Source organism: Tursiops truncatus, chromosome X (assembly GCF_011762595.2).
Source record: "Tursiops truncatus isolate mTurTru1 chromosome X, mTurTru1.mat.Y, whole genome shotgun sequence".
NCBI lineage: Eukaryota > Metazoa > Chordata > Mammalia > Artiodactyla > Delphinidae > Tursiops > Tursiops truncatus.
The window spans coordinates 96,811,538-96,838,599 of NC_047055.1; the positions used below are offsets into that span (position 1 = coordinate 96,811,538).

General features: G+C 39.5%; 1 protein-coding gene and 2 long non-coding RNA genes across 5 annotated transcripts in view; 1 reads left to right on the plus strand and 2 right to left on the minus strand.

Annotated features, from left to right (window-relative positions):
• Window positions 1–23,832, plus strand: part of PRRG1 (proline rich and Gla domain 1) — a 129,566-nt gene extending 105,734 nt beyond the window's left edge. For all 3 annotated transcript variants that reach the window (XM_019943613.3, XM_073799239.1, XM_073799240.1), the window contains exon 4: window positions 19,727–23,832. In XM_019943613.3, coding sequence (XP_019799172.1) covers window positions 19,727–20,212 — 486 coding nt within the window. In that variant the 3' untranslated portion in view covers window positions 20,213–23,832. The remainder of the gene's footprint in view (window positions 1–19,726) is intronic.
• Window positions 4,001–19,755, minus strand: LOC141277617 (uncharacterized). Its single transcript, XR_012329264.1, has 3 exons — window positions 17,187–19,755; window positions 16,497–16,594; window positions 4,001–6,245 (listed from the first exon to the last, which is right to left on the minus strand). It is a non-coding gene; the product is annotated as an uncharacterized lncRNA (long non-coding RNA).
• A 2,910-nt stretch (window positions 23,833–26,742) lies between the features above and the next one.
• The window catches only part of LOC141277618 (uncharacterized), a 101,974-nt gene continuing 101,654 nt past the window's right edge, over window positions 26,743–27,062 (minus strand). Inside the window, exon 3 of the long non-coding RNA XR_012329265.1 lies at window positions 26,743–26,824. This is a non-coding gene — a long non-coding RNA (uncharacterized lncRNA). The remainder of the gene's footprint in view (window positions 26,825–27,062) is intronic.

A 27,062-nucleotide genomic window follows, 5' to 3' on the forward strand; every position in this document is an offset into this window, starting at 1 on the left:
AGTTTTTGATTTGCATATGTTAAACTATCCTTCCATCCCAGTGATAAATCCCACTTGATCATAGAACGTGACCTTTTTAATGTGCTGCTCAGTTCAGTTTGCAAAGGTTATGTTGAGGATATTTGCATCTATACTGAACGGGGATATTGACCTGTAGTTTTTTTTCTTGTAGTGTCCTTACCTGGCTTTGGTATTAGGGTAATGCTAGCCTTGTAAGATGATTTTTGGAGTGTTCCCTCCTGTCCAATTTTTTGGAAGTGTTTGAGAAGGATTGGTGTTAATTCTTCTTTAAATGTTTGGTAGAATTCACCAGGGAAACGATCTGGTCCTGGCTTTTCTTTGGGAGAGCTTTTTCATTAGTGATTCAATTACCCTACTCATTATTGTTCTGTTCAGATTTTCTGTTTCTTCCTGATAAAAGTCTTGGTAGTTGCATGTTTCTCAGAATTTATCCATTTCTTCTAGGTTCCAATTTGTTGGTGTATAGTTGTTTATAGGATCTCTTATGATCCTTTGTATTTCTGTGGTATCAGTTGTAATGTCTCCTCTTTCATTTCTGATTTTGAGTCTTTTTTTTCCTTAGTCTAGCCAAAGGTTGTCAATTTCATTAATTTTTTTCTTGATGTATGCATTTGTCACTATGCATTTCCCTCCTAGAACTGTTGTTTGTGCATCCCATTTGTTTTCATATGCTGTTTCCACTTTTGTTTGCCTCAAGATAATATTCTATTTCCCTTTTGAATTGTTCTGTGACCCTTCGGTTGTTCAGGAGTATGTTTTTTTAATTTCCACATATTGGTGATTTTTCCAGCTTTCCTTCCATTGCTGACTTCTAGTTTCATACCATTGTGCTCAGGAAAGCTACTTGGTATGATTTCAGTCTTCTTAAATTTGCTAAGACTTTTTCTGAGACTTATCATGCGATCTACACTGGAGAATGTTTCTCCTGTGCTTGAGAAGAATGTGTGTGTTCTCCCGCTGTTGGATGGGATGATCTGTATATATCTATTTGACCCCTTTGACCTAAAGTACAGTAAAGTCCAACCTTTCCTCGTTGATTTTCTGTCTGGATGATCTGTGTTGAGAGTAGAGTATTAAAGGCCCCAACTATTATTGTATTGCTATTTATTTCTCCTTTTACATCTCTTAGTGTTTGCTTTATATTACTTAGGCATTCTGTGTTGGGTGCCTAAATATTTACACTTGTTATATCTTCTTGATGAATTGACTCCTTCATCATAATGACTTTGTGTCTTTTGCCATATTTAGCTTTAAATCTATTTTGTGTGATAGATGCATAGCTACTTCTGCTTTCTTTTGGTTATATTTGCTAGAAATACCTTTTTCCACCCCTACACTCTCTATATATGTATGTCCTTAAAGCTAAAGTAATTATCTTGTAGGCAACTTATCACTGGATCTTGTTTTTTTAATCCATTCAGCCATCCTATGTCTCTTGATTGGAGAATTTAATCCTTTTATGTTTAAAATAATTATTTATAGGTAAGGACTTACTATTGCCATTTTGTTCATTGTTTTCTGACTGTTTTGTACATCCTTTGTTCCTTTTTTTGCCTCTCTTGCTGTCTTGATTTGATGACTTTTTGTAGTGGAATGCTTTGATTCCTTTTATTATAATCTTTTTTTTGTATCTAACACAGGTTTTTCCCTTGCATCTTTGGGATTGGTTACTGATGATTATTGTGATCCTTTGGTCATGTCATGTTTCCTTGATGTTTTTCATGTTCCTTGAAGTTTTGCATTGCTGTCTTTTCATTTGAAGCAGTAGTCACCTCCTACAGTCTTTACTAATTGCCTTCAGGAGAGAAATACCTGCTCTGAGCCCTGGTAGTGATTCTGAGGCTTTCTCAGACCTTCTATTGATATAGCTGCTCCATACTTCTTCCTCCCTCTTGTGGCAGAAGTCTTACGCTTTTTCTTTCTTTTTTTTTTTTTTTTTTTTTTTTTTTTGTGGTATGCGGGCCTCTCACTGTTGTGGCCTCTCCTGTTGCAGAGCACAGGCTCTGGACGCGCAGGCTCAGCGGCCATGGCTCACTGGTCCAGCCGCTCCGCGGCATGTGGGATCTTCTCGGACCGGGGCACGAACCCATGTCCCCTGCATCGGCAGGCAGACTTTCAACCACTGCGCCACCAGGGAAGCCCCTTAAGGTTTTTCTTATGCCTTCTCTTGTTCTTGCGCTGCACCAGTACAGGTGATGACAGTCTCACTTTTGTTTTCCAAAAAGTGGCACTAAATCTCAAGTTTGTGGTGTTTCCCTAGCCTGCAGATTTGGGCGATTTTCTGCACGTGCTTACTAGCCATTTTCCAAAGCTCACCCTGCCACCACCACTGGGAGCACACACAGGGAGCTGACCAAAGTGTGGGTGTGTGTGTGTAGAGGAGGCATGCTGAGTACTGAGGGTACCCACAGGTCAATTGGGGTCATCCATGAGCAAGGCATAACCAGTGTTTGTGGGCAGGCTTCTTGATGGAGTCCAAGACACAATTATTAGGATCCATGTCCCTTTAATGCCCTCTAAGAGGCCTGTCTGCCACTCTCTCAGCTTCTTCTTGACCCCCAGTCATGAAGCTCACAATTCAGTATTCCTCTCCAATGTGTCTGAAATTTGTATTATTTTTTCCAATGGTGTGTTGGAACTTTTCCTCTGGAAACCTGGACTTCCACAAAGGTTCTCACATCTGTGGGTGATTGTCTAAGACAGTGTGTTCCAGGGGCTCCTGGACTGTGGCCAAGAGGAGCTGGAACTGGTTTACAGGCTACCCCAGGAGCCATACCTGGGACCAAGTCAATATGCCCTTTACCCAGCGTGTGGGTGGTTGAGCCTCCTTCTGGGACATTTAGCATATGGAGCTGCATCATCCCACAGCTCCCACAAGGCACTGTTGTCCATGAATGGATGCCAAATTGTTGTTGAGGGGGGACGAAAACAATAAATCTCTTATTTCACCATGATGCTGACATTACTCTTGCTAATATTTCTACTTATGATTTTTCATCTGTGTTCATACTTTAACATGTAGATTTTTAAAAAATATGTGTGAGTAACACCCCTGTCCTGCTTTGGTGTTAGGATCATTCTGCCCTTGTAAAACAAACTGGGAAGTTTTCTCCATGTTTATATGCTCTGGAAGAGTTTTCGTATCATAGGTGTTTTGTTCTTAGGCGGTTTAGTAGAATTCCCATTAACATTATCTGGATTTGCTTTCTTTTTGTTAAGATAGATACGTTTATTTCTGTGAAAAAAAAAATGCCTTTGGGATTTTGATAGGGATTGCATTGAATCTGTGGATTGCTTTGGGTAGTATGGATATTTTAACAATATTAAGTCTTCTAATCCATGAAATGGTATGTCTTTTCATTTATTTGTTTCTTTTTAAATTTCTTTCAGCAATGTTTTGTGTCACATTGATTGATTTTCATACATTCAACTATCCTTGTATCCCAGGGATAAATCCCACTTGGTCATGATATATGATCCCTTTAATGTGCTGTTGAATTTTGTTTGCCTAGTATTTTGTTGAGGTTTTTTGCATCTATATTCATCAGAGATATTGGCCTGTAGTTTCCTTTTCTTGTAATTTCATTTTCTGACTTTGGAGGTAGTGTAATACTGGCCACATAAAATCAGTTTAGAAGTGTTTCCTCCTCTTCAGTTTCTTGGAAGAGTTTGAGAAGGATTAGTATTATTTTTTCTTAAATTCACATAGGGGCTTCCCTGGTGGTGCAGTGGTTGGGAACCCACCTGCCAGTGCAGGGGACACAGGTTCAGGTCCTGGTCCGGGAGGATCTCACATGCTGCGGAGCAACTAAGCCCGTGCACCACAGCTACTGAGCCTGTGCTCTGGAGCCCGCGAGCCACAGCTACTGAGCCCACGTGCCACAACTACTGAAGCCCGCACGCCTAGAGCCTGTGCTCCGCAACAGGAGAAGCCACCGCAATGAGAAGCCCGTGCACCGCAACGAGGAGTGGCCCCCGCTCGCCACAACTAGAGAAAGCCCACGCACAGCAACGAAGACCCAACACAGCCATAAATAAATAAATAAATTTATTAAAAAAAATATTCACATGAAACCACAAAGGACTCCAATGAATGCATAAGGAAGAAGCAGTGAAGAAAATACAAATAGGAAAGAAAGAAATCCTCTCATATGCTCCAATATGTATGAACCTTGAGGACACTATGAAAAGTGAAATAAGCCAATCACAGAAGGACACATCTGCATTATTCCACTAATAGAAGATATACAAAGTAATCAGGCTCATAAAAAGAAGGTTGGATGGAGATTTCCAGGTGCTGGGGGGCAGGGAAAACTGGGAATTTGCTGTTCAATGTGTATAGAGTTTCAGTTATGCACAATAAAAAAGTTCTAGATATCGTGCTACACAATATTGGGATTATAGTTGAAGATACTGTATTGTACACTTAAATTTTAATTAAGAGGGTAGATATCGTGTTACATGTTTTCTACCACAATAATAAATCACTTGTAATAGATGCCTTGTAAATATCTGTTGAATAAATGAAAAGTAAAAATAGATAATCTTATTTATTATACTTAGTAATCTATCAAGATTCTTCCTTAGATTTCAAGATATTAATTGCCACCACATACCATTTTGGCCATCCTAACATATTTTAATATGTAATTCTCTTACTGCTTTTAGTTTCTAAATAGCTTAGAATATCAAATTTTATTTTCCCTTTAACTCAAGAAATTTAGAAAGATGTTTATAAAATTTAAAACAGATGTTGGGATTACCACTTTTTGCTAATTTTTAATTGTATATGATATCGAGTGAGAATATAATTGCCCTAATTTCATTCATTTCTTTTTGTTCATTGTTCATTTAACAAGTATTTAGTGCATGCCTACTGTGTATCACGCACTATACTCATCAATGAGGATATAGCATGGTCAGACAAAGGCCCTTGTCTTAAAGGAACTTAAAGCCTAAAAATAAATAAGTAAATAAATATGATTAATTTCAATTGGGATTAAAACCATAGATAAGTATTTAGTTTACTGTGATAGAGAATAGCTTTTGCTGGAGGAGACATTATTATTATTTTGAATAAGGTGATCAGGGATACTTCTGTGGGTTGATGTTATATTGAAGGCCAAAGGATAAGTGAGAGTCAGCATATAATATAGCCAAGGGAAGGCATTTTAGGTGTTAGGGCATCAGAAAGGAGGAGGTGTATGTCACTGAACCATAATGAATTGAGGTAGAGTTGTACAAGGTAAGGTGGAGATGTAGGGTCTTGTAAGCAGTATTAGAGTAGTCTTCCAAATTATATTCCAAGTGCAAATGCAAGGCTGTAAAGGGGTTTAAGCAGGCAAATGATTCTGGCTGTTCTGAAGGATGTTGGGTTTGGGGAAGAGTTGAAGCAAGAGGACCAGGTAAGAGGTATTGCAGAGGTCCAGGTGAAAGACCATGGTAGTTGGAACGACAGGGGTGGCTAAGGAAATGAGATATAGACAGATTCACATGGATTTTGGATAAGCTGATAGGATTTGTTCATCGATTTGAAAGTGAGAAATAAGAAATGGAGAAAATCTAGATTCAGAGATTTGGACTTGAGCACCTGGGTTGATGGTAGTGCTGTTTATTAATCTGGGGACTTTTGCTGGGGATACATTGGAGGTGGAAGGGTGGGGAAGGTATGTCATCTAAACAAAATCTGAGATGCATATTTTAGACATCCAAGTGGAATTGTCATGCAGGTAGCCAGAAAAATGAATCTGGAGCTCAGGAGGACGTCTTGTTTTGAAATATACATATGGGAGGCATCAGCTACAGATGATGTTGAGCTGAGGTCAAGGTACTGGAGAAGCTTACCAGAAAGGGAGTGGGGAGAGAGCATGGGGCAGCCTGCCACACACCCAGGGCAGCTAACATTAGAGAGCTGCTGGCCCCACCTGGACCATTACCTCATTCCAGACTGTGACCACCTGTGTCCACACCCAGTGGCCCCAAATCAGCCTGGCTTCTGGTTTCTCCTTTCAGGATGTGAAAAAGAGTTAGCTCTTTACGTTGTCTTCCCCAAGGAAATGATCTCCTTTTTCCATATGTCTTTTTTTTTTCTGTTCCCTTTCAAAACCTCAGTCTCTCACTCAGTCCACTGTGTTTGACCAGATGAAATCTGTACCCATGTAAAGTCTAAGGTTGTCCATGTCTGGGGAAAAAATTCTCAAAATATTTTGTTTCTTCTGAGCCGCCTATGTGTTACAAAGATAAAAGTTGAAAATTACAGATTTTTGTATGCAGTATTCAAGGTTACAGGAATAGTGTGAGTCTTTTTAAAGCTAGCAGATTGCTTTGAACATCTAATAAAACGTGAATAAGTTTATCTACATAGTAATTACCATCCACAATTCATCACTGCATTTTAACACTTTTTTAAAAAATGAAAATTATCGCCCTGTGAGTTCAGTTTCCAGAAAATGCTATTGGCATTTAACTCTTCTTAGTCAAAGTTGGTCACAGTTTTTACTTTCTTTCTTTCTCTGCTTGCTTGAAGGACCCCTCCTCTCTCTGACCTCGACTCAGATCCTACCTAGTAACTGTACTCCTCTAGATATGAGGAAGCACAGTGTAAGCAGCTGTGTTTATAACTGTAAATTGACTGAGGATCCTTATTTTCCTGACTTGGAGAGGCAGTTTGCTGTACCGATTTCTTAAGCTCAGATTACCTGGCTTCAAATCCCAGTTTATCCACTTACTTATCTTGGGTAAACTTGGCCAAGTTATTTAACTTCTCTGTGCCTCAGTTTCCTCACACGTAAAATAGAGATAATAAAAGTGTCAATCCCATTGGGTTTTTGCAATTAAATGAGCTATATGTAAATCATTTTGAACAGTGTCTGGTATATAGTAGGTACATTATGTGTTAGTCATCGTTTATCATCACCATCCTCATTGTCCACCCACTTCTAAGTTTTTTTGTGCTGTTTATGCTTTGGGGAGAAGATTTCATGTCTGTACTTTGCTACTGGTGGGTCTCTTGCATTTTGACCAACATTCGTTACCTGCATATTTAGAAGGAAAAACTCTTTGTAGCTGCTTAGTTGTCAGGTGTTGCCAGGATTCAGGAGGGTAGATCGCTATTTTCACTAACCCAAACTCAGGCCCAAGACTACAAGCGAATTTTGCTATGACAGTTTTCCCTAGTAATCCTCCCCATTCTGTCTCAATGAGCTTCCCTTTTAAATCACCCCGTAGAACACTTTTTGCTTATTCTTCCCAATTCCAGGTTGCCCAAGTCTGTGTTTTCCATCCTGAACTACCGCTCAGTTCTCAGAGATGGAAAAGAGCAAAAGGATGAAGTGCTAATCGTTAATCGTAATCCCCCTGTCATCTGGAGGTTGGGATCTGAAAAGGAGAGGAATGAGTGGGCACAAATGGGGGGCTGAGGAGTAGGCAAACAGGATCACATTAGAGCTACTAACAAAATAATAACTAAAATTGATAAATAACACCACACTTCGCCATGGGGGTTCTCAAGCTTTGTTGCACGTTAGAATTACCTCCAGGGTACATCCCAGACCAATTATATCAGTCTCTGGGGGCGGGACCTAGGCATCCCAGGCAGTCAAACCAGCATGAGCACCTTGCTACTTAAAGTGTGGTCTGTAGAGCAGCAGCAGCAACCTCACCTGAGAGCCTGTTAGAAACTCAGTAGTCTTAGGCACTACCCCAGACTTACTGAATCAGAATCTACAGTTTTTTAAATTTTTGGCTGCGTTGGGTCTTCGTTTCTGCGCGTGGGCTTTCTCTAGTTGCGGCAAGCGAGGGCTACCCTTCGTTGCGGTGAGCGGGCTTCTCATCGCGGTGGCTTCTCTTGTTGCGGAGCAAGGGCTCTAGGGCGCACGGGCTTCAGCAGTTGTGGCTCGTGGGCTCTAGAGCGCAGGCTCAATAGTTGTGGTGCACGGGCTTAGTTGCTCCGCGGCATGTGGGATCATTTCTTTTCAGTCTTTATTCTTTATTCTTTTCTGCAGCGGTGAATTCCACCATTCTGTCTTCCAGGTCACTTATCCGTTCTTCTGCCTCAGTTATTTTGCTATTGATTCCTTCTAGTGTAGTTTTCATTTCAGTTATTGTATTGTTCATCTCTGTTTGTTTGTTCTTTGATTCTTGTAGGTCTTTCTTAAACATTTCTTGCATCTTCTTGATCTTTGTCTCCATTCTTTTTCCAAGGTCCTGGATCATCTTCACTATCATTATTCTGAATTCTTTTTCTGGAAGGTTGCCTATCTCCACTTCATTCAGTTGTTTTTCTGGGGGTTTCTCTTGTTTCTTCATCTGGTACATAGTCCTCTGCCTTTTCATCTTGTCTGTCTTTCTGTGAATGTGTTTTTTGTTCCACAGGCTGCAGGATTGTAGTTCCTCTTGCTTCTGCTGTCTGCCCTCTGGTGGGTGAGGCTATCTAAGAGGCTTGTGTACGTTTCCTGATGGGAGGGACTGGTGGTGGGTAGACCTGAGTGTTGCTCTGGTGGGCAGAGCTCAGTAAAACTTTAATCTGCTTGTCTGCTGATGGGTGGGGCTGGGTTCCCTCCCTGTTGGTTGTTTGGCCTGAGGCGAGCCAATACTGGAGCCTACGTGGGCTCTTTGGTGGGGCCAATGACAGCCCCCGGGAGGGCTCATGCCAAGGAGTACTTCCCAGACCTTCTGCTGCCAGTGTCCTTGTCCCCCACAGTGAGCCACAGCCACCCCTTGCCTCTTCAGGAGACCCTCCAACACTAGCAGGTAGGTGTGGCTCAGTCTCCCCTGGGGTCACTGCTCCTCCCCTGGGTCCCGATGCGCACACTACTTTGTGTGTGCTCTCCAAGAGTGGAGTCTCTGTTTCCTCCAGTCCTGTCGAAGGCCTGCAATCAAATCCCACTAGGCTTCAAAGTCTGATTCTCTAGGAATTCCTCTTCCTGTTGCCGGACCCTCAGGTTGTGAAGCCTGACATGGGGCTCAGAACCTTCACTCCAGTGGGTGGACTTCTGTGGCATAAGTGTTCTCCAGTCTGTGAGTCACCCACTCAGCAGTTACGGGATTTGATTTTACTGTGATTGTGCCCTTCCTACCATCTCATTGTGGCTTCTCCTTTGTCTTTGGATGTGGGGGTACCCTTTCTGGTGGGCTCCGGTGTCCTCCTGTTGATGATTGTCCAGCAGCTAGCCATGACTCTGGCGTTCTCACAAGAGGGAGTGAGAGCACGTCCTTCTACTCTGCCATCTTGGTTCGTCTTTTCTGTTGTACAAGTTTTGATGGTCATTCTGACCAGTGTGAGGTGATGTTATAGAGATTGTTTTAAACAAATTAATTTTGGCAATATAACCCAGAGGTAGATAAAAGGTCACATATACGTAACATGCATCCATAGACATACATAGACCCACAGAGACCTTATAGCTTCCATTCCAAATTTTAGCCATGAATAAGATACAATACAAAACTCACTTGTGTATAAATAATGATTGAATCCAAATTGTGTCTGGCAGATGGAACAAGTTAGGATTACCTGCTCCAGTGGCTAAAGCTTTTTACTAATATTTTCGGAGAAGACTTTAAAGATTTGTATTTGTCCTTGACAAGTAATATTATGGAGGCTATGGAGTAGATTTTGTGCAACAGAGCTTTGAAGGCAGTTGCATTATTAAAAGCATCCCCCCCACCCTCTTTTTCTTCAGTCTTAGGTGATTATGAGCAGTGTTTTAGTTACCATGTCTTTGAAATATAATCTCCCCAGGAGCTAAGATTTACATCTTCAAGGGACAGAGAGAAAGATTGTAAGTTTGCTCCTAGGAGTTTTAGTGCCCTTTGGATCATTTCAGGAATCCCAATAAAAGGTAGTGCCACACACACCCCCAATAATTAGGGGAATACACCCTGTAAAAAGAATTCTCTGGACTCAGGGTCCAAGGGGGCCCATTCAGGGTTGGAAATGAAGAAGGGGTCATTTGGGTCACTGTGGTCATGGAAACCATCAACCCATTGGACTGTGCCAATTTTGTGCAGCAGGAGATGGTTCTCGTCTTGATGTTTTCCATTCACTGTGATGCTTAGCAGTGATCACTGTGGTGGAAGGATGGGGATGGTGCTAGGCAATAAATAGCCAAGTAAGGAGAGGGACGGCTCTGGTACAGGTATCGGTGGCTCTAGGAACCTTTGCCTTCTCTTCTCCCTCCTCCTCCTCAGTAGAGGCCCCGATAATCTCGTCAGCTTTTCTTTTGGTGGCAGGAATGTCTCATGAGGCATGTTTCTCCATTCTGCCTCATTCAGGGGAAAGCCGAGGGGCTCAGGATCTGTGGTATCATACAGGAGAGGGGCAGGTTATAGATTTTAGGATCTTCAGAGATACCAACCAGTTAACACGTTTTGGCAGCCATGAGTAGCAATTCAGAGTTTGTTCCCCCCAAAAAAACACGAAAACCTGCAATGGCCAGTTAGCTTCCCCTTCTTCTTCCTGCTGCATAAAATCTTTAGGAAAGGTTTGAATTTAGTTAAGGTATAGTTTCTGATCTGTTTCTGTTGCACTTCTTGATTTTTTCCTATTGCCTCAATCTTAAGAATTATTATTGGAAAATTTTGAATGACATCACTGTGAGCCCTTTTCGTGGGCAGCTGCTTTCCTTTCCAGGGTGTGCCTCCACTAGCATGATACGCACAAGGCCTTTGGAAAAAGCCTCTGAGCCTCTGGAGCATAATAGCACAGTCTTGGCGTGTTGGTATGCTGGCACTGAGTAATGCCCTGGAAGCTTCCATGGGGTTTTACATTTATCAAGGAGCTGGTACACCTCCTTAGAGTTGTTAGGAGGTGCTGGCACCAGGTGCTCAGGAGAGGACATTTATAAATATTTGTCCATTAATTGTTTAGCAACATCATGGCCGGGATGCTTATCTCATCAGGTCTGGGAGGCGAAGAGCAATAGTAGTGAGTAGTGAAGCAGTGACACAGAGACTGCAGGCCTCTGTTGTATTTTCCCTTTTGTGGTGCCGTCAGTTTCCTGTCAGGAGGCTACTTCACTGTTCTGGGTTAAGGCTCACAGTCCAGGCGTGACCCACCAACTCAATTTTCAGAAGTCTCCTATCTTCCTTACCTATAGGAACCCTTTCATCCTGCCTTTAGCCCAGAGCCTCTCTTGGTCAGTGACAAAAGCCTGGTGATCCAGTCCACCTTCCTAAGTTCTCCTTGGCCTTGAGGTGTGGAGTACCCTCACACACATTCATAGTCAATTAAAGCCTCTACAGTTAGTGGTCTAATCACCTTATTAGACCACATGCCCTTGATCACACTGCTCTGGGTATACTGTTGATAGCAGCCATGATGTGCAAGCAACATGCAACAGAGGCAGTATGTGAAAGCACATAGCAGCTCAACAGACCTCAGGTAAGCAGTGCCCTTTCTCAGATGGGGTTACCCACCTGAGTTGGTTAGATCATGGTGTGTGATCCTTTTCATATATTGTTGAAATCAGTTTGCTCGTATTTTGTTGAGGATTTTTGCATCTGTGTTCATCAGGGATATTGGCCTGTAACTTTCTTTTCTTGTAGCATCCTCGTCTGGTTTTGGAGTCAGGGTTATGCTCACCTTGTAAAATGAGTTTGGAAGTGTTCCCTCTCCTTTTTTTTGGAAGCCTTGGAGAAGGATTGGTACTAACTCTTCTTTGAATGTGTTGTGTAATTCACCAGTGAAACTGTCTGGTCCTTGTCTTTTGCTGGCAGGTTTTTTGTTTAATAATCTCTAATTTAATTACTGGTAATTGGTCTGTTCAGATTTTCTATTTCTTTATGATCCGGTCTTGGTGTTTGTACATTTCTAGGAATTTATCCATTTCTTCTAGGTTGTCAAATTTGTTGGCAGGTAATTGTTCATAGTAGTCTCTTACATACTTTGTGTTTCTGTGGTATCGGTTGTTATGTGTCCTGTTTCATTTCTGATTTTATTTTAGTCCTCCCTTTTTCTTGGTGAGTCTAAAGGCTTGTCAACTTTGTTTAGCTTTTCAAAGAACCAGCTCTCAGTTTCACTGATTTTTCTATTGTCTTGTTAGTCCCTAGTTAGTTCATATATTTCCACTCTGATCTTTGTTATTTCCTTCCTTCTACTAACTTTGGCCTTCGCTTTTCCTTCTTTGAGTTCACTGAGGTATAAAATTAGGTTTTTTACAATTTTTGTTTCTTGATGTAGGAATTTATTGCAATGAACTTCCCTTTAGAGCTGCTTTTGCTGCATCCCGTATGTTTTGGTATGTTTTATTACCATTTCATTTGTCCCAGGAATTTTTTTTCTCTGTGATTTCTTCGTTGACCCATGGGTTGTTCACATGTTGTTTAATTTCTGAATTTTCCAGTTTCCTTCTTGTAACGGACTTCTAGTTTCATCCCACTGTGGTTGGAAAAGATGCTTGATAGCAGCTTTCAATCTTCGTAATATATTAAGGTTTGTTTTGTGTCCTAACATATGAACTATACTGGAAGAAATTATATGTGCACTTAACAAGAATGTGTATTCTAGTGCTTTTGGATGGAATGATCTGTATCTCTCTCAAGTCCATCTGTTCTAATGTATCACTCATTTAAGGCTGATGTTTCCTTATTGATGTTCTGTCTGGTTGACCTATCCATTGATGAAAGTGACGTATAAAAGTCCCCTACTATCATTGTACTGCTATTTCTCCCTTTAGGGCTGTTAATCTTTGCTTTATATATTGAGGTGCTCCTATGTTGGGTGCATATTTACAAATGGTACATACTCCTGTTGGACTGACCCCTTTATGTAATGCCCTTCTTTCTCTCTTATTACAGTCTTTGTTTTAAAGTCTATTTTGTCTGGTGTAAGTATAGCTACCCCAGCTTTCTTTTGGTTCCTGCTTGCATGGAGTATCTTTTTCCATCCCTTCACTTTCAGTCTCTGTGTCCTTACATGCAAGGTGAGTCTCTTGAAGGCAGCATATAGATAGATAGGTCGTCTTTTTTTTAATGCCTTTTGATTACAGACTTTATTAGTTCATTTACATTTAAAGTAACGAACTATAGGTATATACTTATTTTTGCTTTGTTAATGAATTATAGGTATATACTTACTGCTGTTTTGTTAATTCTTTTCTTACCATTTTATAGTTCTCATTTCTTCTGTTCTTTTCCTTTGTGATTTGATGATTTTTAGTAGTATGCTTAGATTTCTTTTGCTTTATCTTGTGTGTCTTACTATAGGGTTTTTGCTTTGTGTCTACCATGAGGCTTACATATAGCAACTTATAACAACAGTCTATATATTTTAACTTTGAACACATTCTGAAGTTCTACATTCTTACTCCTCCCCCTGCCACGTTATGTTTTTCATATCACATTTTACATCTCTTTATCTCGTATATCCCCCCCTTACATACCATTGACCCTTGAATAACATGGGTTTGAACTGCCCAGGTCCACTTACACATGGATTTGTTTTCACTAAATATGTACTACAGTACTACAAAATATGTACTATAGTACTACACAACGTACAGTTGGTTGACTCCACGGATGTGGAACTGGTATATGTGAATTTTCAAGTGGGTGGAGGGTCAGCACACTTAACCCGTGTTGTTCAAGGGTCAACTATGTCTGTAGTTATTTTTACTACTTTTGTCCTTTAACATTCATACTCGCTTTAAGCCACCATTTTACTATATATTTACCAGTGAGATTTATCCTTTCATATGTTTTCTTGTTACTAGTACCCCTTTTTGTTCAGCTTAAAGAAATTCCTTTAACATGATGAACTCCTTTACCTTTTGCTTGTCCAGAAAACTCTTTCTGTCTCCAACTAACTATCAATACTTAGATGGGGAGAGTAGAGTAGAGTATTCTTGGTTGGAAGTTTTTCTTTCAGCACTTTGACTATATCATGCCACTCCCTTCTGGCCTGCAGCGTTTCACCTAAAAAACCTACTGATGGTCTTACGGGGGTTCCCTTGTATGTTACAAATTGTTTTTCTCTTGCTGCTCTTAGAAGTCTCTCCTTAACTTTTAATTATAATGTGTCTTGGTGTGCGTCTCTTTGGGTTCATCTTGTTAGTTTGGAACTCCCTAGGCTTCCCAATCTGGATGTCTGTTTCCTTCCCCAGGTTAGGGAAGTTTGAGCCATTATTTCTTCAAAATATCTTTCTGTCCCTTTCTCCTCTTTCCGCCTCCTGGCACCTCCCTAAAATGTGAACGTTAAGTCAGCTTGATGTTGTCCCCACAGTCCCTTAAGCTATCATCTTCATTCTTTTTGCTGCTCTGACTGGGTGAGTTCCACTGCCCTGTCTTCGAGTTCACTGACATTTTTTGCTTCATCTAGTCTGCTGTTGAACCCCACTAGTGTATTCTTCAGTACAGTTATTGTATCCTTCAGCTTTGTGACTTCCTTTTGAAGTTATCATCACTGAGTTTATCCATTCCTTTCCTGATGTTCCTGAGTACAGCAACATCTTTATGACCATTATTTATTTTGAACTCTTTATCAGATGATAACTAAGTCACTTACCTCAGTTTCATTAAGGATTTTTTTTCTGAGGTTTTTATCTTGTTTCATGTGCAACATATTCCTCTGTTTCTTCACTTTCCTTGACTCTTTGTATTGGTTTCTATATAGTAGATGAAACAACCACCTCTCTGTCTTGAAGGAGTAGCCTCATGTAGGGGATGAACCTTATCATTCAACCCTGCTCTAGCTCTTGGCTGTCTCTCAACCAGCAATCAATCATGAGAAGAAGAGAGTACAAATGCAGGATAGTGGAAATGCATCGGAAATTAAAGACCAGTAACTTCTTTTAAAACAATCTTGTTGTTTATATATAGACTGCTATATCAAAACCTCATGGGAACCACAAACCAAAAATGTACAATAGATAGATACACACACACACACACACACACACAAAGAAAAAGGAATCCTAACACAAAACTGAAGATAGATAGTCATCAAATCACAAGAGGAGAGACCAAAAGAGGAAGGGAAGAAAAAAGACCTTCACCACAAAATCCAAAACAAAATGGCAATAAGAACATACATATTGATAATTACCTTAAATGTAAAGGACTAAATGCTCCAACCAAAAGACACAGACTAGCTGAATGAATGGATCCAAAAACAAGACCCGTATATATGCTGTCTACAAGAGCCCCACCTCAGACGTAGAGACACATACAGACTGAAAGTGAGGGGATGGAAAAAGGTATTCCATGCAAATGGAAATCAAAAGAAAGCTGGAGTAGCAATACTCATATCAGACAAAATAGACTTTAAAGAATGTTAAAGAGACAAGGAAGGACACTACATAATGATCAAGGGATCAATCCAAGAAGAAGATATAACAATTCTAACTATTTATGCACCCAACAGAGGAGCACCTCAATATATAAGGCAAATACTAACAGCCATAAAAGGGGAAATCGACAGTAACACAATAGTAGCGGGGGACTTTAACACCCCACTTTCATCAATAGACATACACAGGCCTTAAATGACACACTAGACCAGATGGACTTAACTGAAATTTATAGAGCATTCCATCCAAAAGCAGCAGAATACACATTCTTGTCAAGTGCACATGGAACATTCTCCAGAATAGATCACATGCTGGGCCACAAAGCAAACCTTGGTTTACAATTAAGAAAATTGAAATCATATCAAGCATTTTTCCAACCACAATGCTATGAGATTAGAAATCAACTACAAGGAAAAATGTGTAAAAAAAACCCAAGCACATGGAGGCTACAAAATATGCTACTAAATAACCAATGGATCACTGAAGAAATCAATACCTAGAGACTAATGAAAATGAAAGCATGACAATCCAAAACCCATGGGACGTAGCAAAAGCAGTTCTAAGAGGGAAGTTTATAGCAATACAGTCTTACCTCAGGAAACAGGAAAAATCTCAAATAAACAACCTAACCTTACACCTAAAGCAAAGAGAGAAAGAAGAAACAAAACCCAAAGTTAGTAGAAGGAAAGAAATCATAAAGATCAGAGTAGAAATAAATGAAATAGAGATGAAGACAACAAGAAAAGATCAAGGAAACTAAAACTGGTTCTTTGAGAAGATAAACAAAACTGATAAACCTTTAGCCAGATTCATCAAGAAAAAAAGGGAGAGGGCTCAAATCAATAAAATTAGAAATGAAAAAGGAGAAGTTACAGCACATGCCACAGAAATACAAAGGATCATCAATAAAATTAGAAATGAAAAAGGAGAAGTTACAGCACATGCCACAGAAATACAAAGGATCATGAAAGATTACTACAAGCAACTCTATGCCAATAAGATGGACAGATTCTTAGAAACGCACAATCTCCCATGACTGAACCAGGAAGAGGTAGAAAATACGAACAGACCAATCATAAGTACTGAAATTGAAACTGTGATTTAAAAACTCCCAAGAAACAAAAGCCCAGGACCAGATGGCTTCACAGTCAAATTCTATCAAACATTTAGAGAAGAGTTAACACCTACCCTTCTCCAACTCTTCCAAAAAATTGCAGAGGAAGGAACACTCCCAAACTCATTCTGTGAGGCCACCGTCACCCTCATAGCAAAACCAGACAAAGATCCTACAGAAAAAGAAAATTACAGGCCAGTGTCACTGATGAACATAGATGCAAAAATCCTCAACAAAATACTGGCAAACTGAATTCAACAATACATTAAAAGGATCATACACCACCAGCAAGTGGGATTTAGTCCAGGGATGCATATCTGAAATGATTGTCAGACCTGTCTGGTCCCTTCTGATTACATTTATTATCTGTATCATTTTAGCCTTATCTAAAACTACTGAATCCCTTTAATCTTTTTCATTAAAATTTTTTCTTCATTAAACAAATGTTCATTCCCTCTAAAGCACTGTTTTACCAAGTCTTTTTTTATATTATATTTTTATTAGTTATAATATCACATTGTAATATAGTGTATCATTATTATATTATATTTAGTTATAAATTATTATTATTTTCCATGCAAGTTAAATTTGATCCTTACATGTAATCTGAAAGATCCAGACCAGGGTTAAGAAATGACAAAAGTAAAAGCCATCATGGAAAGAAGGAACAAAACAAAACAGAAGCATCAGTAACAACAAAACCTGTTACCTCACATTGGAGATCAATAATACCTTCTTCATAAAGCAGGCTGCTTGCCACTCACCTGGTCGGCAAGTCTTAATCCATATGAATACCTTCTGCAGTAAAGATTAAGGATTTTTACCAAGTCTTGAAGTCACTTATTTGCTCTTTCTGAATATCTTCTGGCTGTTTTCAGTGAGACAGAGAAGAATCTAAAGAGCTCAGAAACACATAAACTCGGTTTACTTGTTTGAAGGACAGTTATACTATTTTACTTGTTTGAATGGCATTTATAGTATTTTACTTGATTTCACATGACTATATTTCTCCAATTCTCTTGCCTCAAAGACAAAGTAAGGCTAGTTTCCCAAGAAATAAATCTGTCAGTACCTTTTATTCAGATCAGTGTAACTTGCTTTCAACTCCACATTTAACATGATGAGAAGATTGAATTTTCTAGGAAAGTGTCCAGGTTTAAAATACCTTATACATCAGGGCAGATTGCTTTTTGGTTTGCTCTGATGCCAGGCCTGTGGCATTCTAAATCCCAGCCTCAACATCTGTGTGTTAAATGACCTTGGTTTTATTATTCGGTAACATCTCTGAGCCTCCATTTCCTCATCTGCAAGTAGGGATGATAATTATACCTTCATTATTGGGTGTGGCTTAAGAATTGAGTTGCTATAGGTAAAGTAAAAATCGGTGTTGTAATTCCATTTTTGCCTAAGCTTTATTTTTAACCCTGGAAACTACAAGTGTGACTTTGTTTTAAAGTTTTTTTTCTCCCAAAGAAAAAAATTACTAGTCTGTAGATTTATTTCTGAGCATGCGGAAGAAACCTCAGAAATTGAATCACACAAGCCAAGCATGAAAAAAAAAATCATTTTCATGTGCATCATTGATGCTTGATTATCCCAAAGTGACTGGACAAGATTAAAAATCCACATTTTATTGTGTTTATCTAAGATTAACATTAGATAATTATCTGAAATCACATACTTATTGTGTTTTGTGCTTAAGATTAAATGCGGGGCGGGGGAAGGAGACGGTGATCTGAGAGATTAGGAAGAGAGGAGGGATCCTCATCTATATAGGTAAAGAAAATCGACTACAAATCAGATACTTGGTAGGTCTCTGTAAGTACATTATTAAAAAGTTTATTGTGGTTTAGTAGTTTGATTCCAGATTTCTAAAGAATGTGTATGTGTGTAAGGATTCGAATGTGAGTTGGAAGTAAGAGTAGATGTAAACCAAAAATGTTAATAGTGATTATATCTTTGCAATGTAATTAATTGCAGGTGATTGGTTTTCTTTTTTAGATGTTTCTGCATTAGTAAATTTTTATGTAGTATATATTTTCTGTAGTAAAGTTGGCAATCCTAAAAGTAACAGTTATACAAAAAAGATAATAGTGTACAGTTTTATTGTTTAAAAAAAACTTCATGTATCTGTGTTTCATGAGTTTTCAACTTGTGATTATCAAGTGATTGTTTCACTAATAAAAATATAATTTCCAGTTTGGGGTATTGTCCTAAAATAAATGCTGTATGATTTGGGATTATACTGTCTCTACTCTTGGCTTGTTTTAATAGTGCACCTTGTGTATTTTCATCTGTACATAGCCTTTAGTAAATACCATATTTCTTATAACATTGAAATTTTATCTTAGAATCACAGAATGTTGGAATAATAATGTACCTTATAGGAGATTGAGTTCAGGGGTGGAACATTGATGACTGTGGGTCATTTGTTATACCCAGAGAATTTTAAAAGCCTTTATGACTAATAAAATATAGTACTATAAAACAAGCAGCTTTATAGTGCCCACCGTCTTACTTTCTGCCAGATATTTAAATAATATCAGTGACCTGTAGTGCCTGCAAATATTGTTTAAAAAAAAAAAGCTATTATTGGCTAAGTTTAAGCCTTGAAAACAAAGTCAGTAGCACTGGGGGTGGTGTCTGTACCAAGGTTTGGGATATAGGTTAATCAGTCAATTTGAAGCCGAGGCTTGATTATGATATACAAGAATTCATTATAATCACTACTACTCATTGAATGTTTATATGCTAGGGACTTACTTACTTAGATGCATTAGAGCTGTGTACTTTGGGGCTGGGGAGGAATATCTGGTAGAAGAGGATCCCAAACAGAACCATTAAGAAAACAAGGCATTCATCTGTGAAGCATTTGAACACTAAGAGCCTACAACAGCCAGAAATAGCACAATGATGATGGGATGCCTGAATGAAAACCTCGTAATTGGACATGGAAAATGGTATTTAACTTATATTTTAAAGGGAAGATTATGTTCTATATTTGGAAAGAGGAAAATCCCTTATGCTTTTTTTCCCCTTCTGTCATAACTGAAAATACAAATAACACCAAGTCTTGAAGACTTTTGGTTCTGACTGACTATTGTAGGGGAGGATCCGGAGTGAGCACCATGATTTGTAACTTCTTGTCAGGGAAAATATAGGCTGTAGGTCATCTGAACCAGCGAGTCTGGTTTGGGGTTTTGTTTTCATCATGTTAACAGAACCCAGATATGTGTTCATTTGCTATCTCCTATCTATCTTTTGATTACACTGATTTTCAATTCATTTCGTCTTGTATTTTCAGAAGGAGTTTTGGAACACTTACACAAAAGCACAACAAGGAGAGAGTAACAGAGGAAGTGACTGGTTTCAGTTTTACCTTACCTTTCCATTAATCTTTGGCCTCTTCATTATCCTCCTTGTCATTTTCCTAATCTGGAGATGCTTCCTAAGAAACAAAACTCGCAGACAGACAGTGACTGAAGGCCATATTCCTTTCCCTCAGCACCTCAATATTATCACTCCGCCTCCTCCACCAGATGAAGTCTTTGATAGCAGCGGATTGTCGCCAGGCTTTCTGGAATATGTAGTTGGGCGCTCAGATTCCGTCTCCACTCGCCTGTCCAACTGCGATCCCCCACCGACCTACGAGGAAGCCACTGGTCAGGTGAACCTGCGGAGGAGTGAAACAGAACCTCATTTAGATCCACCCCCAGAGTATGAGGACATCATCAACTCCAACTCAGCCAGTGCCATTGCTATGGTGCCTGTGGTCACCACCATCAAATGAAACTGCACACTTCTTTTTATTATAATCATTTTTAAAATACTAATGAAAGAACTTTCTAGCACTTTACCACTACATAAATGTGCATTTGACTTATTGGATTCTGACAGCATACCACTTCACATCCTCTGATTTGATTTTCATTAGTTTTGTTTCCTACTATAAATGCTCATTTTTGCTAATGGAAATATGTTAAGAGGGAAAAATACTAGTGGAGGTCTTCGTGTGAGGAGATGTACATGTGTGTACGCATATGTTTATGTATATATGTACATGCACATATGTGTGTGTGTACATCAGCCCAGTGTACGGGCAACTGTCTTAAAAAGTCATTAACATCTATCTAAATCACCTGTAAAGTTAGAACATTACTCACCAAAACCGGGGTGGGGGAGAAGGCACCAACAACTTGTGTAACAGGTAGCAACATGCTGTTGAATTTTGAAAATAAGATGAACTTAGCATGTTTTCTGATTCGTACAGTCTTTTGTTAACCTTCTTCAACTACCTTAAAAGGAAAAAAAAATGCATGTAGTCAATCTTGACTTTAGGAACAGCTCAGAAGGCGACAGAGAAGGAAGGCACAATAAACAATACCTTGCTTATTTCAGTGGACAGCAAGAAAATCATGGGTCCTTAGTGGCATTTGGCTGGTTTCATAGGAGGGATTTTTGTTGCTGTTATTGACTGCCTCCCCCACAAAAATTAAACAGTATTTGCTCAGTATCTTTGCATGTGTCATGCTATTTGTATTAACATCTTGATGGAGTGGATATCCTGGCAAAAGAATAATTTCTCAAGTAGATACACGTATTAATGATAGGGAACAGATGCAGATTTCTCCTTTGCCCATTGGCAACAGTATTTGTTTCTCGTTGTTTCATTGCCCTTTACTCTACTCCTTCTCCTACCACCACAGAATCTTCAAGCACCTAAGAATTTAGTTACAATTCCTGAAATTATTTTCTTAATGTTTTTATATAGGGTGAAGCCTTTGTCTCAAGATGATTAGGAGGCAATTTTCCATTAAATTAAGAACTGTGATTTTTATATTGTTCTCCAGTTGGTGGAGGAAGATTGCAAAGTCTGTGCTGTGCCAGGTGCACAATAAATCTAGTTATACCTGCACACAGGCCTCATTGTTGCTATTTCATTTTGTATTTTCATCAGATTTTTTTTTAACTGCAGGATTTTTACTTTTCCCTTGGAGCAGGGGGAACAGGCTGCGAATGAACTGCCAACATAAACTGGCTCAGAAAGGAAAAAATAAAAGTTATACATGCACTGATGGAAAATTCATTATATCGGTCAGGGAAATGTCTGTGCCACTCCCATGACTGCGTAGTGTTGGATAAAATGGTTGAGCAGGCAGAAGGAATGCAGGTTTTGGAAGTGTCATACCGTGCTGCCTCCATCTCCAGCCCAGCCAGACTCCCCCAAACCCAAGGAAGGAGGACCCTGAACTAAGGAGTCAGATGACCTGAATTTGAATTCCGCTCTGCCATACACTTGCCAGTCTACCTTGGCAAAGACCCACATCTGACCCTCAAATTCCTCCCCTCTGAAACAGCAATAGTATCCTTTGCCCTGCCTTTCTCCTGGGGCTTAAAAGGTATCTAATGAGATGGTGTGCATGAAAGTCATTTGTAAGACGTGAAGAGCTCTCTAGGTGAAAGGTCATAGCATCGTTCTCACTGCTCCTATGAAGGGAGAATTTTCTCCCCGTTTCCCTAAAATGTATCTGAGTTTTCACATAGTGAGGAAGTAGAGTAGGCGGCTCCATAAATGGCTAACATGTTCCTAATCTGAGTGTGTGGGCTCTTAGTTAAACACCTGTCATTCTCTGGTCTCTACCAATGCTGGGCCTACCGAATGACGACTGCCAGCTCAGCACAAACAGGATTAAGCAAATGTTGGAAAGGGAACTAAGATGTCTGTGTTTAGATAATAGGTTTCATAGCTTTCATGGACTAAAAATGAATAAATCTTGAACCTGGTCTCAGCAGAAATGACAATATTATTTTGAATTTGGTCATGAGTACATGGTGATCTGTGGCTTCTATTTAAAGCTGAGAGTGGGAGTGTTGGAGCCAGTGATTTGTGTGCATGTGTGTAGGTATGTATTTTGGTTTATTTTTAAAGCAAAAGTAAGGCTCCTTTTGTGTGGACTTTTTTGTCATTAATAACAGGCCTTAGATTAAACCAGCAGTTTTCCAAGTGTGGCCAGTGAACCCCTGGGTGTCCTTGAGAACCTTTGAGGGGATCTGTGGGATCAAAAGTATTCTCATAATAATAACCAAGACATTAGCTGTCTTTCCACTCTCTCTCAAAAAGTAGTTAAAAATGTAAAAGCCATCTTCCCATGAATTTTTTTTTTGTTTTAGAAAATATAACTATTTTCTTTAAAGTGTTATTTATGTTAGCATGTAATGGACTTTTTACTTTTTAAATGAATACTTAAAACTTTTTTCAGTTTTACTTTCTTAGATGGCAAATACTGGTAGATATAAACTCCATAAACAAAAAAAGCTCTTTGGTGTCCAGATCCCCAACGAATGTTGAGTATAAAAGGGTCTGGAGACCAAAAGTTTGAGAATTACAGGATTAGACAAAGAAGCAGGATGTTCTATTACTAAGTATGTATTCTTGCAATTTTATTTTACATTCTAAACTCCTGGTATTGGACTTAATGCTGCCTCGTAGAGATACCCGAATTTCAGTATAAGAATGAATGTTGATCCTTGAAGGAAAAGCCAAATGATTAAACTGATCAATGACTACAGCTTTTTAGACTGCTGGTCACAGACCACACTACTCCACAGTGATAACTGGCATCAGCCACAGGTCTCCTGGCAGCATTCAGGTGATAATGACAGAAGAAGTAAATTGTTAAGATAAACAAAATACTTTCTTCAAGAAACAGTCTCTTCGGTTACTTTGTTTTGTTTGATATTGGTTTGGGTTTGACATTTTTAGAAACCCTTTTGCTACCCCATCTGGTTTTATAAACTGCGTTTCTTAACATTTGTTATAATTAATGGGGCTTATCTGGAATAACATATTTTTTATGCTTTGGCCTTTCTTATTACCTGATTATTACATTCACCTTTGATTATTTTTAATAAAGGTTTATTTTTACAGATATATTTAGTACCTTCCTTAAGTAGTAACTAAACTGAATCAACCAATGTGCATTTAAATGAAAGAATGGGCTTCTGGGCCTTCCAGTGGACCCGTTTCCAGGCCTCCACATGCACTGCTTGTGTCTGGAATCCTAGAACTGGCACTTTTCCGCCTCCCTGCTTTGAATGTTACAATGAACTGTATCTGTTTAAAGTAAATTAAATGATTTCTTGTTTTCCTATTGACCAGTACAAATACAGATGCTGTGTTTGATTCACTGTTACTGATGACTTCAAGATTGATGATCTGATAGGATAACTGTGGAGGTAGCTTTAACTTGGTTCTGTGTAAATAGCATGTATTTTATAATATTACACATTTTTAAACACTTGGTTTACATTAAATTATGGTATTTAACTATTTTTATGTTTATTCTAGGTAAGTTTTTTCTTACGTTTCTGTGTTTTTGGTATGCTAAATAAAGCTATTTTTAAACCCAAGCAATTTCTTCTGCCATGTGTTAACTATATTATGGTTAGGTGACAAACAAGCTCTTATTAATTGTGATCTTTTTTTTTTTTTTTTTTTTTGCGGTACGCAGGCCTCTCACTGTTGCGGTCTCTCCCGTTGCGGAGCACAGGCTCCGGATGCGCAGGCTCAGCGGCCATGGCTCACGGGCCCAGCCGCTCCGCGGCATGTGGGATCCTCCCAGACCGGGGCACGAACCCGTGTCCCCTGCATCGGCAGGCGGACTCTCAACCACTGCGCCACCAGGGAAGCCCTAATTGTGATCTTTTTAACATGGTAAAATTATTACATTTTTTCTTATGAATTTAGGGAGTATTGGTCAGTAAAGAAATCAAAAATTACCTGGTGAAAACTTCAGGCTGTTCTCAGCATAAGAAAGAACCACCTGTACTAGTTGTGAATGATGCTGGAATGATACAGAATGGGAACACTTGCTCCAAAGGGATACATTGAGTTCCCCGCTATACTGTGGTTTGTCAATTATTCGGACTAGTGTTGTCTGCAGATACAAAGGAGCTGGGTTATTCCTCCTTAGCAGAATAGCTTGCATTTGACAGGAGAAAATGAGAAAGGAAAGCAAAGGATAGAAACATATGTGACCACAGGGCATCTCCCTAAGTGCAGTTACCTCAAAGACTAAAAGCTGATGTGCCATGTCATTAACGAAGCAAATGTAAATATGACTTGAGCTTCATGGTATAAAAAAATTTAAACTGTTTACTTATATCCAAGGAAGAATTTTAAGTATAAATTATAAGTCTAAATATACATTTTATAAGCATAAGTTTTCAGAGAATTGTCCAAAATGTCATAGAAGGTACTTTTAAAAACATATAGCATGGGCTTCCCTGGTGGCGCAGTGGTTGGGAGTCCGCCTGCCGATGCAGGGGACACGGGTTCGTGCCCCGGTCCGGGAAGATCCCACATGCCGCGGAGCGGCTGGGCCCGTGAGCCATGGCCGCTGAGCCTGCGCGTCCGGAGCCTGTGCTCCGCAACGGGAGAGGCCGCAACAGTGAGAGGCCCGTGTAACGCAAAAAAAAAAAAAAAAAAAAAAAAAACATATAGCAATTTCTAAAAATTACATAACTTACATCTTAACACATCCATGAAACCCAACACCTGGATCTAGACATTTCCAGGACCTGAGAAGGCTCCCTCTTACCCTGTCCCCTCCTTAAAGAGAACACTATTCTCACTTTGATCATAAAAGATCAGTTTTTAAAATTTCATACTTTGCTGTGGCCATATGGACTTGACCCTTTTCCTTTTTTTTTTTTTTTTTTTTTTTTTTTTTTTTTTTTGCAGTACACGGGCCTCTCACTGTTGTGGCCTCTCCCGTTGCGGAGCACAGGCTCCGGACGTGCAGGCTCAGCGGCCATGGCTCACGGGCCCAGCTGCTCCGCGGCATGTGGGATCTTCTCGGACCGGGGCACGAACCCGCGTCCCCTGCATCGGCAGGCGGACTCTCAACCACTGCACCACCAGGGAAGCCCAACCCCTTTTCCTTTTTTAAAGAATTTCCAAAAACTTCAAGCTAGAAGTTCCAGAGCTGCTCTTCCATCTCTTGGCCCTCCTTGAAATCACCTACTCATTCTAAGCCTTTTCTACATACCTGAAGCTCTTTGAGGGCCAAAATTATGTTTAATGCTTTTAACTCCCTTCCACAAATACACCAAATACCTAAAAGTGAGGACTCTTCTAATACTATAAATTAACCAAACGATCAGTACCTTTCTGGCTGGTCCCCTTAATGCTTGTCTTCGTCCTAAAATTCTTATCACATGCCATTTCCTTAAACTTTGTATGATAACATTTTGTTCTCAGGAATTTTATTTACTTTATCCACTACTTTTTTTCCCTTCAGATCAAAACCTGCTATAATCTGGCCCCACAGGCTTATCCAACCTTATTTCCTTCCATAGCTCAGATGATAGATATTTACAAAAGTACCTACCTTGTGTTAGACACTAATGGGATTAGAAGGCAATGGTGTCTATAGCCCTTCTCCCTGGGGATTAGACTGGGATAACTTCCTAATCTTCTAATTTAGTGCAACCCTAATTCTACCCCATCTCACAAAGATTCTTTTTGCCCAAAGTTCTATGGTATTTATAATCAGTCATCTTTATCATGTAGTCCTTTATAGCAGGCTATGTTGTGATTTTTATAAGTTTTTAACAATGGAAACTAAGTTTGAAATTTTTTTTCATAGAGCCCTAATATATTAAACAGATGAGACTATTGTGGTTGACTACTGAAGTGGGAAGCTTGGAACCTCACCATCTGTGACCTTCCTTGTCAATCCCCCTTACTTCAAGTCAGTCCAAGTTCCCTCTGCAAACATTCGAATTTGATGAAAATAACTGGAAAACCACTATAACATCTCCTTGGAAAACGACTATAACATCTCCTATTGATGTCCAATTTCTTAGTCCCTCATTTTTCCACACACGCAAAAAAGCAATCTACAGAATCTCCTCCACTAACACACAGCTTAGGGTTCAAAATGTTCCTTCTGGTCCAACTGTTCCCAGCATACTGCACTGGCCACCAACAAACACTATCAAAATTTTGTCAGAGGAGAGCACCATGTAATGTTAATAGTCCTGATTCTTTGGTTACATCATTTCCATCATCACCATACTTTTTGCTACATTTTCAATACCCAGTCCGTTTGCATTTGTGGAAATGATAGTTTGATTGTATCCACAAACCACATTTTAAAATAAGCATACAGTAATGTCAGTGAAAATAGCATGGACAGGGTACTCCGAAAGCCTGTTCTTCCACAAAAGCAGCAAATAAACTGCCCAAAACTGTCAGAATCAACTTCATTAGAACTCTGGAAATAAAGTTGATAGCAACCAATCAAGAAAAAAACTTTCACTTACCCTGCCCTTATCCCCTGCTTCCCTTCTCAGTGGCATCTTGGAAGACAACAGCTCACATTCCAGGTATAGGTTCCTAGTACCAGAAGGAGAAAAATGAACCTTATTCTCAAAGAATTGAGGTTGGTTGTTTAGCCCTTTATTTTGGCTTCCTGAAGTACCAGCTCAAAGGGCTGATGTTTATTTCACCTCACTTAGAACTTTCCCAAGGTGGAGGCAGCTACCAGGGTGGGGTGGGGACGTTCAAAACTACTTAAAACGTAAAAGCATTAGCTGCTACCTGCTGGACAAGGAGTAACAGTTGGGATAAACAA